The 13,542-nt window shown below is 43.4% G+C and overlaps 1 protein-coding gene across 1 annotated transcript; it reads right to left on the reverse strand.

Moving 5' to 3' along the window:
• Positions 1–1,741: 1,741 nt before the first annotated feature.
• GPR39 (G protein-coupled receptor 39) lies at positions 1,742–13,325 on the reverse strand. Its single transcript, XM_074547936.1, has one exon. It carries the CDS (start codon positions 12,067–12,069, stop codon positions 11,098–11,100), a length of 972 nt encoding a protein of 323 aa, XP_074404037.1. The 5' UTR covers positions 12,070–13,325; the 3' UTR covers positions 1,742–11,097.
• Positions 13,326–13,542: the final 217 nt, after the last annotated feature.

Genomic DNA, 13,542 nt, shown 5'->3' on the forward strand with positions numbered 1-13,542 from the left:
CTTTAAAGCATACTTACAGGAAAGGTATTTTCCATTTGCATGAAGGATGGGGATGGCTGCATCCCAAGTTAATGAAATCAAGTCTTCTGTGCCTGTTTGAGGATTTCATCTATTTGAATTATGCAAATATCAAATATAGCTTCATTGTGTAAAACTTCAAAATGAGAACGCTATCCATAATATCCACGGGGGCCAAAATTATATCCCCACTTCCCAAAGTTAACATTGTTTCACTGAAGGCCGGGAAAGGGTTGTGAGTTTGTCCTACAGCATTGTGCTCCAGCTATGACAGTCAATTTAGAGGACACTCCTGCCTGTCAGCAAATAAACATTAAGTCATTTCAAATTTCACCTCCATTTGATGAGGTTAAAGCAATTCTCTCGTGGAGATAGAAGCTCAGAGAGGGTTCTGAGTGGTACAGGCACTGTGTCAGGCACGGGGGGCTGACAGCCACGTGGGCTTGGAGGAGGGCACCAGGGCAGCCAGGCAGAGGGAGCTGGGCAGCAAGAGGAGGAGCAGCACAGGGATGTGTTACCCCTGATTCAGAGACCAGAACATGCAGGAAATGCATTCACCTCCAGGCAGAGATCTGGATGTGCACCTAGGGCGACTTGTGTGCTCCCAGTCACCTTTCGCAAAGTTTGCTTTTGGCAAAAGGTTTTTGAAAGGTGTCTGAAATGTTCAGCTTGCTTAGGCTTGCTGGACCTTGCAAATTCAGCAGTCTCCCAAGGGAAGATACAGAGCCACACAGGCCACACCAAGGAGCACCAAACATGACTTTTCCATTCCAACCTTTTCCTTCCAAACCAGCAATCCTTGGCCAGAGACATGTCTCCACTCCCAGCACAGGCAACCACACCACGGACTTGCAGAAATTATCACATTCTGTACCCCAGAAACTGAATGAGTTCAGTCCCACTCTCTGCTTGGAAAACTGTCCCTGGCCATGTCCTTCTCATGATTAGAAATTTTCTCATTTCTGTCTGTACTCATTCATGGCCCCTACAGACCTATTAGTTCTTGTGCCAGTGCTCTCATTTAGCTCAATGCAGAGAACATGGCAGTGTTTTGTAATATCAGAGTGTTTGCACTGTAGGACAATGTTTCCTAAATTGTCAATATGTTCTTAGTAATAGAAAAGAACGCATTCAGATGTTGCCTTGGACCAGGAGACAAATAGAAAGGGGACAGTAAAATTCCAAGTTGCTATCAAAAATCTTTTTAGAATTCAGTGGATGTGTATATGAGCAGGAGGCAGGGAAAGGGAAGGGAATCCAGCCAATGGAAAGCTTCAGTCTCCAGACATTAACTTTAAACAATGAGTTCCCAAGGCTGCCTCCAAGTACACCAGGTGGGGGAAAAATTTCCAAGAAAGGGCACAAGGGAAGCACTGAAGGCAGGAAGAGGAATACAGGCACAGACACTGCTCCAGCTGAGGGGGGATGGCTCTTTGTGCCCACCAGACCAGCAGTTTCAGAAAAAATTTCTCATTTTGCTCTTCTATTACTGTTTTTTAGTCGGTTATTTTTATAGCAAATCTATAGTCAGCATGGATTTAAAAGTCTTTAAATGTGGACTTAATCAAGGGTACTACAACTTTCAGACTCCAGTCTCTGAGCTGGAGAGGAAGGTGTGCAGACTGGAGGGAATGTTCTGGCTCTGCAGCTGTAGGCAATTGCAAACTGCTTGACATAACGTGACTGAAACAGGCTGGGCTCCTGTTCAGACACAGGCTGGGCAGTGTCTGAACATGTTTAACGTGCCAGGCTTAACCCACTGCACAGTGAGATCAGGCTGATTGTGCCCAGAGTCACTCTGCATACCGCTGTTTCTCAATCCCTTTTGCAAGGCTTTCAAACCAGATCTTCCTCTTTCCTTTCACTCACTGCCCCACTGTTCTTACAGATAACTCAAAGCCAGCTGTATTCTTCTGTTTGCTACGTTAAACAATGCAACCTCTTTTTAGCTTTTGTTAAAGAGCTGTCTCCCCATTCTCCAGCCACTTTGATAGATTTTTTTCCTCTAACATCAATATGGGTAGGTACACATTACATTTTTTCAAAAGTTCAAGTTTAAAAATAAATCTATTCTAAACCATTAAACTTCAGTAGCTGAGTTACTCCTCTAGAATCACCATCCAAGATTTCAAAAGTTTGTGTAGGTCTGAAAATGCCAATACATGCTTTCACACACTCTGGCAGAAGCTGAATGCCATTACTTAGCACTAAGGCTTAGGTATTTTGTCTTTCAAGACAAAACAATCCCTTAAACACCATCTTATGAACACCTGTAACACAACCCATTTCACCCATTTTAGACAAGCATTTCTTTCAAGCAAACAGAAAGGTCTGTTGAGTAGTCCTGTGACAGAAAGTCAGACTGCTTTTAGCAATTTCACTGTCTGAAGGACAAGGGCAAGCACCAGCGTGCTTGCTTTTGACTTCTGTTTGACCTTCAGCACACAAGGCTGGTTCTTATCTCATGGTTAAAGCCTGACATGTTAGTTGTGTTCACAAGTTGTGTTTGAATATCTGTGTGCACTGCTGCTGACATGCTGCAACCTTTGGCTACCTTAAAAGTTTTATTCTGATTTTTGGTTCACTCTGAGCAGATTCAAGAACTCTCTTCTGTAGAAATCTTTAAGTGTTACTAAGAGGTTCGGCTGGTGAGGACCTTCATTCTCAGTGTCTTTATGGGACAAATGTCAGCTTTCTTTTCAAACTCAGGGAGCTCAAAAGTTGTCTTTGTTGGAGAGAGAGACAATGTGAGGCACAGGAATTGTAACATCAGCAAGTACTAGAGCTTATCAAATAAAACACATTTTGGTGTACGCACAACAAAGTAACACACCCAGAAATGAGCACCTTTTTTTTTTTCTTAAAAATTTTACAGTTTAGGAGCAGAAGGATGTGGGGAAAAATAGCCAAAATTTGAGGGAGAGCATTTCAATCCCTTTTTTTTCTCTCTTGTCTACTCAAAATTTTTGTTCTACCATCTTAAAAATCTCATGTTCCTGTTTCTGGCTTATGGCAGACAGATTACATGCCTGGTTTTGCATATACAGAAAGTTCCATACTGAAAGCAGACACACTGGGACAGACCTAGGACTATCCATTAATTTCTCTCTGTGCTGATCCCACACAGAGATCTGCAGGAGAAGGAACAAGAGATTTTCCTGTTCTATTCACACCAAGGTCTTGGCAGGCAGCAGTATCAGGAATTTCTGGAGTGGAGATTATATCTTGTTCTTGTCAGCACTATCCTTCAAGGTTATATTTAACCTCTTTTAGGATCTCATTTTTACATCTGGCTCCCACAATAGTGAGCTTCACAATTTAAATTGTGTGCCTTATGGTAAAAGGACTATAACAATTGCAGTTACAGCAATCTAATAGAAGGCACAGGTATATACTGAACCCCAGGGGTTTGGTTATGAGGGAGCAATCAAGAAAGCCTTCTAATATTTCTTCAAATCAAAATCACCTTCAGCAGCACCATGCCAGACATACCACGAACAGTCTGGGCATGAGGTGGCTGCTCATTTAGCTGGGTAAGACAAACATTACACTGAACAAAAAGCAAGCTGGCAATAATATACAGAGGAACAAATCAAGGTGGATTTGCAGAAATACTGCATGAGCAAGGACAAAATATTTACACTACCCTCTGAAAGGGGCTGAGCTCTTCTGCAAGGTTCAGCTAGAGATTGGAGCAGATGCTGCCTCATCAAACATGGGAAAAGAAAGCCATTCACACCGAGGACAAGGATGGATGGCTAAGAAACGTTATCTTCTCTAATGAACCCCTGTTGTTTTTATACTGATGATTAAAGTTTAGTTTCCTGGTAATTGTTACACATGTGCCCCTGTTTGCAGTGGTTTCAAGTGCTTTCTGAGCACTCACAGAACTCTCCCTGCATGTAACAACATCCACCTGCTGAGGGATCCCCAACTCTAACCTCATATCTGCATTTCAACTTAAATTCCTTATTCTAAAAATTGATCAAAATTGAACAAAAAATGCTGTGTGCTTTTAAGAGGGAATTAATGCAACAATGAGAAGCTTACAGACAGTTTAAAAGGAAACATGGAAAAGTTAGCTCATCACAGCACCAGACCTCTTTCTCAGTTTCACCTTTCCTTGAAAGTCACAATTCATAAGATTAAAAGGTTCTTGGCAGACTCATTTAATCCATAATATTCTGGCCTTGATATTACTCATCCATGAACAGCAGAGATCAGAAGGATAACTGCTTTCTCACCTAAGCAGTAAAAGCTTATGATACCCTCAAAAAAAAGGCTGGAAAACTGCTACAGCACATTTTGCCAATTAGAATTTGAAATCTTCTCTGTTTATCTTCAATGGTTTAGAAATCTGATACAATGAAAGGGAAGAAGTCTTTAAGATACTGGTCAGTTCTCAGTTTCTTATAGAAATGTTGCCTCCAGTAAACCAAGAAGTTATGTAGGATAATCACAGAACCATGGAATGATTTGGGTTGGAAGGGACTCTGAAGTTCATCTCGGTTCAACCCCCTGCCTTGGACAGGGACAACTTCCAGGTCCCTCTGGAAGGCATCCTGTCCTTCAGGTATCAACCACACCACTGATCTTGGTGTCACCTGCAGACGTGCTGAGTGTGCACCCAGTGTGACGCTCTGTGTTGTTATGATAATAAATAACGAAATTGAAAGCTTCACTAACAAATGCACAGATATTAAAGTTCTTCCCCATTAAAATTCACAGGCTTGCAATCATTGTTAAAAGATAATGGCCCCAGCATCAGATAGGAAAACAAAAGATTTAATTACAGGAACTGTGGTATAATTTGAATGTGAAACAACAGAGGATTAGATAATGCATTTAGCTTTCACAGGTGAAGATTCCAATAAATTATCTGTGAACTTCACACAAATCACTCCTACCTTCTGAAACTGGGGAATTGCAAGAGCCATCTACATTTGAGATGGCATCTTGCTCAGAAGAGAGAGCAAGAAAACAGAGAAATACTGGGAAATTATTGCTTAAGGCAATATTCTCTTGACCAAGCAATAAGGGCAGTGCAAGTCAATCCACTTCATACCTGTAGCAACATTTGTGTTTCTCCACTTTGAGAGAAACAAATCTTCTTGCTTTCTTATCCACTCTGAAGAAAAAAGACATTTCCCAAGGCTTCTACTTGTAAGAAAACATCTCTTGGGGAGATTGCCATGATACAGAGTGTGTTTTTCAGAAGCTGAGGTGACACAGCCTGTCCTGCCTGTTTCTTGGCTCAGGTTGCACAGTGAAGGATATTGCCTGATCTTCCCTAATTCCTTCTCTTAGCATTTACCTAGGAGTGCCAGAAGAACCAAGGGCCACTAGGTTTATTAACTACAGCTTATAAGAGAAAGAGAGAGAGATTAATAATATTAAGTTTAAGGCCAACACGGGTAATGGTCCTTAATGAGGCTTAAAGACTTTGGGCAGCGGTGATTATAGGGCAACAGTGAGTCAGGAATCGTAGCTGGGCACTTTTTCTCTGGGCAGCACAGATGCTGAAGCATAAAGAATCAAAAGCTGTAAATCCCTGCAGACCAGGTGAAATCCCAGCTGCAGACCAGGTGAAACCCCAGCTTCCTTGTAGGCATCAGGTGAAAACAGAGGCATGGCCACAACTCTACCAAAGCACCAGTAAAACTCTCATTGTCCTCATGGAAAACCAGCACTCAGGTGTCCCCAGAGACCCTCCCTGCCAAGGTATCATGTATGGGGAATTATGTGAGTTCCATTAGTGGTGAATCTGCTCCTCTGATTGCAGTATTTGCAGGGTGAGGTTGTTTTCAAAGCTGCAGACTTTTCATGCTGAAGCAATTTTTAAGTACTCTAATGCAAAGTGTAATCACACATTGATTTTTCCATTAAAACTACAAAAATCTTAAATACCTTGGGGGTGCTGGCCTCAATTAGTCCCTATTCTTCGATTCTATTTCTCTTGGTGTTGTTTTGCCATCCCTCAGTGTAGGAGGAACGTAAGAGTGTCCACTTATGCTGAAAGCACAATCTTCTATTACATGAGTCCAGTTAAAAGCAGGAGTAGATAAATTGCTTTCTGTACAATAGGGAGGAAAATTATGCTGGGCTCTCCCCATGTCCCTTTTTAAATTGCTGTGTGGGAAACCTGAACATAGAGATGTCTGGATTTTGGAAGTTTCCATTGAGTCTATTTCACTGTGGGTTTATTTTTAAACTGACAGAAGTTCCCCTGCTCTTCAGAGGAGATTATTTGTACACAATTGCCCTGAGAAGCCATCATCCCTCAATGCAGCCTTTCCATTGTCACCTGTTGAATAGCTGAGCTTCAGTTTTGTGCTACGAGCATTCAGCAGCACTGATTGGTTTTGCCACTGATACCAGGTTAATGCTTTTGCAGAGAAGAGGAAGACAAATTTTTCCCAGCACCAGCAGGAAAATAATTTGCTTTTATCACTTTTCCAAGAAGCAGGACCTGGAAGAAAAAACTGACTAGTTACAGAGGGTGGATGCCTCATACACCAGAGTGGCCAGACCCTGGTCTGTTGGTCTGAGTTTCAGTGCACTGAGCCTCCTATTTATCTTGTGGAATTCAAAGCCCTGCTCAGGAAAACCTATGGATGGAATCACCATATAAAAGACAGAGAGATTAAAATCAAATCCAGCCTACAGTGTACTCATCTTCAGACATGTCTGCAGCAAGGTGCCTGAAGAAAGGCAGCTCGATGGAATGATTAAAGAATTGAACCAAGAGGAGTCAATGAAGCTGAGTTTAAAGAACGTGGGCTGGAGCTGTGTTCTGGAATCTCATCAATTAGCTTATTCTTTTCATTTTTGTTCTATCCCTAACCTTTAGCTTTTTCAGCAAGGGAAAGCCCAGCCAAATTTCAACCTATGAAGAAGTATCTAATTTTCCTGTAACAGAAGTCTGTTGTCAAATTATACTGTGCCTGAGTCATACCTAGATGACAACCATGCATTTTTCACAACTACTTCAAGTACTCTGAAGTAATTTGCCTCCTGAAATTTGCCAAGTGCCTTACAAAATACACTTCACTGATCTTTGGAGAGGCTATTCCTACACATAATACCTTTACTCTGAGCAGAGCATTAAGCTGCCATCAGCAGTACATGGCAAGAAAATGGTGCTCCATCTGAAGTTCTAAGAGATGTTTTGAAGTTGTGAGTCAAGGTTTTTTCTGGATTTAGCTAAATTAAAGCTGGTCATGATGTTCACAGAGGCTTTGGTGCTGTTATAGAATAGCTGGCATTGCTTTAACAACAGCCACCAGAAAAGTGGCATGGCTTTGGTCAGGTCTGACTTCCTCCTGCCTAGTTTTTCCAGCCCTTCCCTTCTGCCCATTTTGTTTTTGGTTTGGTTTTTATTTCACTTAGAGACAGGGACTCTCCTTCATTCCATGGCACTCACCAGCGTCAGTAAAGCCCCTGGCTGCTCCTGCCCTGAGCAGGCCTGCCCTGAAGCTGTCTGTACCACACCACATCCCAGGAAACCACCCTGCCACTGCCTTCAGGTTGACACTCAGTGTATTTGACAAGTGTTACACCACACAAAAAGAAAATTTAAACCTCCACTACACTGCCTTTCTCAGATGAAGGCACTGCTGTAGGTTATAACAAATTCCCTTGCCTGCTTATTAAAAGAGCTGCAGGATATCTGCTGTCCAGGCAAAATTCATCCTACATCAGATGGTCCCAAAGCAGAAGAGTTGCAGTTCTGTAGAGGTGGGAAAGAGAGAGCAGTGGGGATTTCCTGCCTCACATGTTCCAGGGGAGCTGGTGGTGCTGGGTGGTACCAACAGGATCTCCAGCTGGGCAGGTCCAGCATCAGCTCTGGCTCCTGCAGCTACAGCAGTGCTTCAATGCACCTCCACCAACACTTCCATAGCAGCCAGATCACTCGGGTATTTCTCTTTTCTGGATGGAACATCTCAGGAAGGACAGATGTTTCATCACGGACAGGAGACAGGAAAATGCTGCCCAGATGTCAACTGGCAAAGCACCCACCATGCCCAGCAGCCCCACTGAGTGGATCTGTGGAAACAGAGGAGTGCTGCTCCAAAGGGCCAACTGGAAATATATAATACAAAGAAGGAGGATGTTGCAGCACAAATGGACCCTTATTTCAATGTCTGCACTGTGGTAGGCTTGAGGCTGCTTTATGCAAAATGATCAAGGCTCTTAGCAGAAGCTCAAACTGAAGCTGCCAAGGGAAACATCACAGAAGCTTTAGAACTGAGCCCTTTTTCAGTTGGGACCATCAGAACTCACTTTGCTTTAGAGTCAGGCCCAGTGACGACAAACCACACAGCTGCTTTTGTACAAATGTGCTTCTGGACAGTGGCCAGGTTGGTGTGGCCATGGCCAGGGAGCAGGAACAGCTGCTGGTGCTTTCCCTCCAGCAGCTCCTGTGGAGGCTCTTCCCACACTGCTGCCCTCTCCCAGTGCCAACACTTCCCAAAGATTCCTAACTTACTTTCAGCTATGAAAGCATTCTTTTTGTATTATTTATAATTATTGCACTAGTTAGAGCTCTCTTTTACGGAATCCTTCCTTTACGTTCCCTTTCTGTGTTTGCTACAATCCGCTTATCATATTTATAAGATATATGCCCTCCAAACCCACCCTTTGTGAGAGCTCTCCTACAGTGCAGGGCCTCAGCTCAGGTGTTGGAGCAGCAAGAGGTCCCCAGTGGCACCTTGTCACCATTTAGGTGGTCACTGCCTTCATGGCCATAGGAGAAAGACAAAATCAAGTAGCCACAAAGACTGAATTGGTTCCTGTCAGGGTGGGTCAGGCATATTAAGAGGTTTTAAATACTGTTAAAAGCTTGCCTTTCATGAAAGTGCCATCAGCCAAGTGTTTTCAGACTTATTTCAGCTACCCAGTTTCTGCAGTGGTGTCACCCTGCCTGCAAGCATCAGTACCATCTATGGCAAGTAATCTTTCAACATTTCCAATTAATTTCCATGAATGTTGTCGAGTGCCACACAATAACATGACACTAAAAAAGCATTATTTCCTCCCAGTGTCATCCTCTACTTAGCTTTTTCTCATAGTCAGATTTATTATTTTAATCTCTGTTTTATAGAACTTATCACTTTTAACAACCAGAAAAAAATGCTAAATTGTTTTTATTGCTGTTAGATGTACAAAGACACGATGCTATACACTGTCATTTACATTTCACATTAAAAGTGAAATATGCCGTGAATGTGCAAGTATTGGTTTTAATTTGACCCATCTGTTAAATGAAAAACAAAGAGGACTTCTAAATCACAATATTTAAATTCAGCAATTTGTAAACAATTTATATGTTCATTTTTTTCTGGGTTAAAACTGCCCTAAAGCATCACTTTTATGAAATCTCCAAATTAAATTGCTTTACATTGTTCTCAGAAAGGCGAGCCAGAGTTTCTTGCTCCTCAGTTTATTAATTTATTCCCCAAGCCAAGTAAATTAGCAAGGCTTGTATTAAGAGTCTGAAATAATTTTGGGGAATTCACACAAGTATCTCCTGCCTCCAGAAAGCTGAGAGTACAGTGGGAGTGTCAGATACACAGGGGGGCAAATTCCCTTATCAAAAAGGGCAAGTTGTTTTCATTTATTCAGCACTTTTGCATCTCCTATTCCATGCTAGAGTACCAGGAAGAATAATCAAGAAGGGGAGGAAAAGTCATGGCAATTTACCTTCCCCTCTCAGCCCAGCCAGGATTTGGATCTCAGGTTTGGCTTTAATGGGAGGGAGAGCCACACATACCTAAGGATCCCCCAGGCAGCACTTCCAGAGCAGATCCCTTTTCCTGCTTTGTACCACAGGTGTGTTTAGCTCCACTGCTGAGCCTGAATGCCAGAAATCTGAACTGTCACTGGAGTGAAGGACACAGAGCCCTTTTAACAAACCACCTCTCCTTGTGAGAGGAGATGATTCCTTCATTTCATGGCCTGACACAGACCATGGCAAAAGCAGGACTAGATGAGGAAGGAAAGGATCCTCAGGGGAAAAAAATATTAAAAAGGGAGAAAAAAGTAATACAAAATCTAATCTACTTAAAGTTGTAGAAGTGGACAGATGCACGAATTTCAAGTCCCTCTCTGCCATATCAGTCAGAGCATCAAAAAGCAACATAGAAATACTGGATGTACTGTGCATATTCCTACCCTGGATCATTCATTTATTATATTCAGCACCATAATAAGGGACCCAACAAAACAGGAACTCACACTAATGCAGGCAGGACATGATTAAGGGTGCCTATAAGACTATCAGCAAACGTGGAGGCTGCATGGATCACTGCCCAGAAAGATTCCAAGCTGGTGGAATGACAGCTCCATTAGTTTTTTGTCTGATGAATGTGGCGAGAGAGATCAGAATCAAACATAATTTCAGGGTTACAGGCCTTCAAATAAAACCAGAGGAAAAAAAAAAATTCAAAGAGGGCAACCGCAATTTGTTAAGACCAAATCAGCTCTGCAGTCCAGCTTCCTTAATGGTCAAATGCAATACAGCCACAACTGCTGAGGCTGAGAACTCTCCAAGGAGCATCCTGAATTAACAGGGAAATGCCTTCAGAGAGAGACAAGCTTCGGATCTTGCAAGACAGCCTTCCCTCCCATCAGCAGCCTTACTAAATATACTCATATTTGTAATTTAGTGGGAAAACATATATAAATATATAAAACATGTATAAATATGTAAAACACACATATAAACATAAAATATTTATATAAAATATATTTTAAAACATATATAAATATATTAAACATATATAAAGTAGAGCTACTTTATAGCCAGGCAACTGTTGCTACCCCAAAGGTCAAGCTGCAACAGCCTGTCACCCATATTGCTGCATGTAATAAAATCCAACAGAAATAGCAGACAGTGAGTGGATTTTTCCTTCTCTTTCCCTCCTTCCTGTTCTAATGACTAAAAGAACCAAAAGCACACAGAAACATCAGGCTTCTTGACATGTATCTTTGCAACTAAAAGTATTATCCCTCATTTTGTACCACTTTCAAAGCCTTTGGGAGAGCTTGGTGAGATATAACCAGAGGTTTCTGGGATTTTTATTTTGGTGAGATATATTTCTGGTGAGATATAATTGGAGGCTTCTTCCCAAGCGGAAAGGGGGTAGGGAGGGAGGGGAGGCAGAGTAGGACATGGCCCTTACCCAGGAATAAAGTGATCTGTTTCCTGGAGCTCTTGCCCTCTGAACTCTCACTTTTCCTCAGGTGCTGCTCCTGGTGCTTCACTCCACCCTTCACTGCCACAGTGCCCTTCTTGTGGATCATCAGGGCTTTCATCATGCTGTGGCACATGAAGGTGACAGAGCCCAGCACGACGATGTACACAGCAAAGGCGCTGAAGATGCTGGCCTGGAACAGAGACCACCTGGAGGAGAGGCAGGTGCAGATGGTCATGTTGTGCTTCAGCTCAGGGATGTAGTGCCTGGGAGTGGGCTTGACACAGGAGCTCGTTCTCTGGTAGCCCTCGATGGTCTCCAGGGGATATTCCGTGCCCATGGCAAAGAGCAGGGGCAGAGCCACAATGACAGATGTCCCCCAAACGAAGGCAATGAGCAGCTTCACCGTGCGGGGCCCGGACACGGCCTTGAACCTGAAGGGGTGGCAGATGGCCACGTACCGCTCGAAGCTGAGCGTGGCCACGTGCAGCACCGTGGCGTAGCTGCAGGCCTCGAAGAGGAAGTAGTACAGCTTGCAGGCAATGTTGCCATTGGGGGTGGAGAAGGGGCTCCAGATGGCGCTGAAGAATTCCACGGGCATGCCCAGCAGGATGACCAGCAGGTCGGAGCAGGCCAGGCTCACCATGTGGTCGGTGACCTCCTTCTGCAGGTAGCCTTTCTTCTGCAGGATCCTGGTGACTTTGATGGTGACACTGTTGCCCAAGAGGCCCGCGATGAAGATGCAGATGTAGATCAAGGCCAAGGTGATCTTGACCCACAGAGCCACCTCAAACTCCGGGACGTGGCTGTGGTCGATGACAGGAGAACAGTCTGAAGAGGGTGTCTGTCCTGCCATGAGCAGTCCCAGGATGGAGGAGGTTCTCTCCTGCCCTCTCCAAGTCTCCAATTCACAGCAAACAGATTCTCCTCAGTTTGCCCCTCTCCCCGAGCCACACATGTCCGAGCAGTCAGGTATAACGAGTGTGTCTCAACCAGCCACACCTGTGGGCTTTGTTGGTTTGTGAGCAACAGCCTCTGAGTCAGAAAGTTAAACAGGAAAGTGTTTCAGCCCTTACCTTTCTTTATAGCAAATGCCTCTTACTCTTTTTGGATTTTCCTCCTCCTTTCTCCACGGGTGAAGCCTCTATTCTCCAGCCCGTCACCGTGTGAGCTGCTCTGCTTTCCACGTTTGTCTGTTCCCCAGCAAGCAAAGCAGCTTTTGGTCCTGGCCCCAGCAGGAGGAAGTCAGACTCTCTGTGGTTATGTTACTCTGTTAACCATTAACCAAAATCTTGGCCATCCTTAGTCACTGGCAGCACAGCAGGTTTCGAGAGAGGGAAAAAATAGAAAAAAGCAAGCCCCTCATATCTGAAAGTCACTTCCTGTCACAGGAAGAGGTGTTTGTCCTAAAGCTGTGATTTGGTTGCCAGGCTGAGTGTATGAGTGGTGCTGAAGAGAAAGTATCTCCTCATGATAACATTCCCTGGGCTCCAGACTTCACTGCTGTGTGTGTTTCTGCCCACATGCTTCACTACTGCACATTTCCTTTAAACGAAGATCTCGCATCTGCAGTGCTGGTTATGGAGCCTGTGCAGCCACAGACTGATTTACATCAACAGGAGGTTCTGGTTTTCAGCTGATGAACTGGTAGCTTCTTAAAATAACTGCTTAGACAGACTCATAAGAGGCTTCTTGGAAGTTATAAAATAAGATGAGCTCTAGATTTAGACACGTGGATTCTTTCCCTTCAAATTTCCATCTTCTCATGTAAGATAACAGAAATAACCAAGTCAGTAATCCCAGTCATGCCAATGCTTTCAAATAATCTGGAGTGGCAGGGATGCAAATGTTCTTCCCCCTCCTATGTCTCACCCCAGGGGGAAAGAATTTGATGGGATCTTTAGTTTTAGTTTCAAACCATAGCACTGAATGCTCCCGAGGTAACCCCTGGAAACATTTAATTAGAGGGGGTGTATATAGATTAGGAAACCTTTAAATTACAATGCAAAATGACAGTACAGATTTTGCAGCTGTAATAGAGAGAGGCCCAGTACAGTGATCTGCTCCAGTGCCAAATCTAAGAGCAGTGGGCTCACAAAGTGATTTTTATTAACTAGACAAGCTCATGTGACACTTGCATCTCATGATAAAAGAGAAACATTAGGAAATTGTCATTAGACAGTCTCCTCACATTCAGTGGTTATCACTGCACCTCAGCAGCCCAAGTACACAACGAACAGAAAGATGCCCCAAACAGGATAATCAGCACCTGTTTCTGTGCATTATTTATGCACTTCTGTTTCCGAAAAATCACCTCAAACCTGGCAGA

This window comes from Zonotrichia albicollis, chromosome 10 (assembly GCF_047830755.1).
Source record: "Zonotrichia albicollis isolate bZonAlb1 chromosome 10, bZonAlb1.hap1, whole genome shotgun sequence".
Taxonomy (NCBI): Eukaryota; Metazoa; Chordata; class Aves; order Passeriformes; family Passerellidae; genus Zonotrichia; species Zonotrichia albicollis.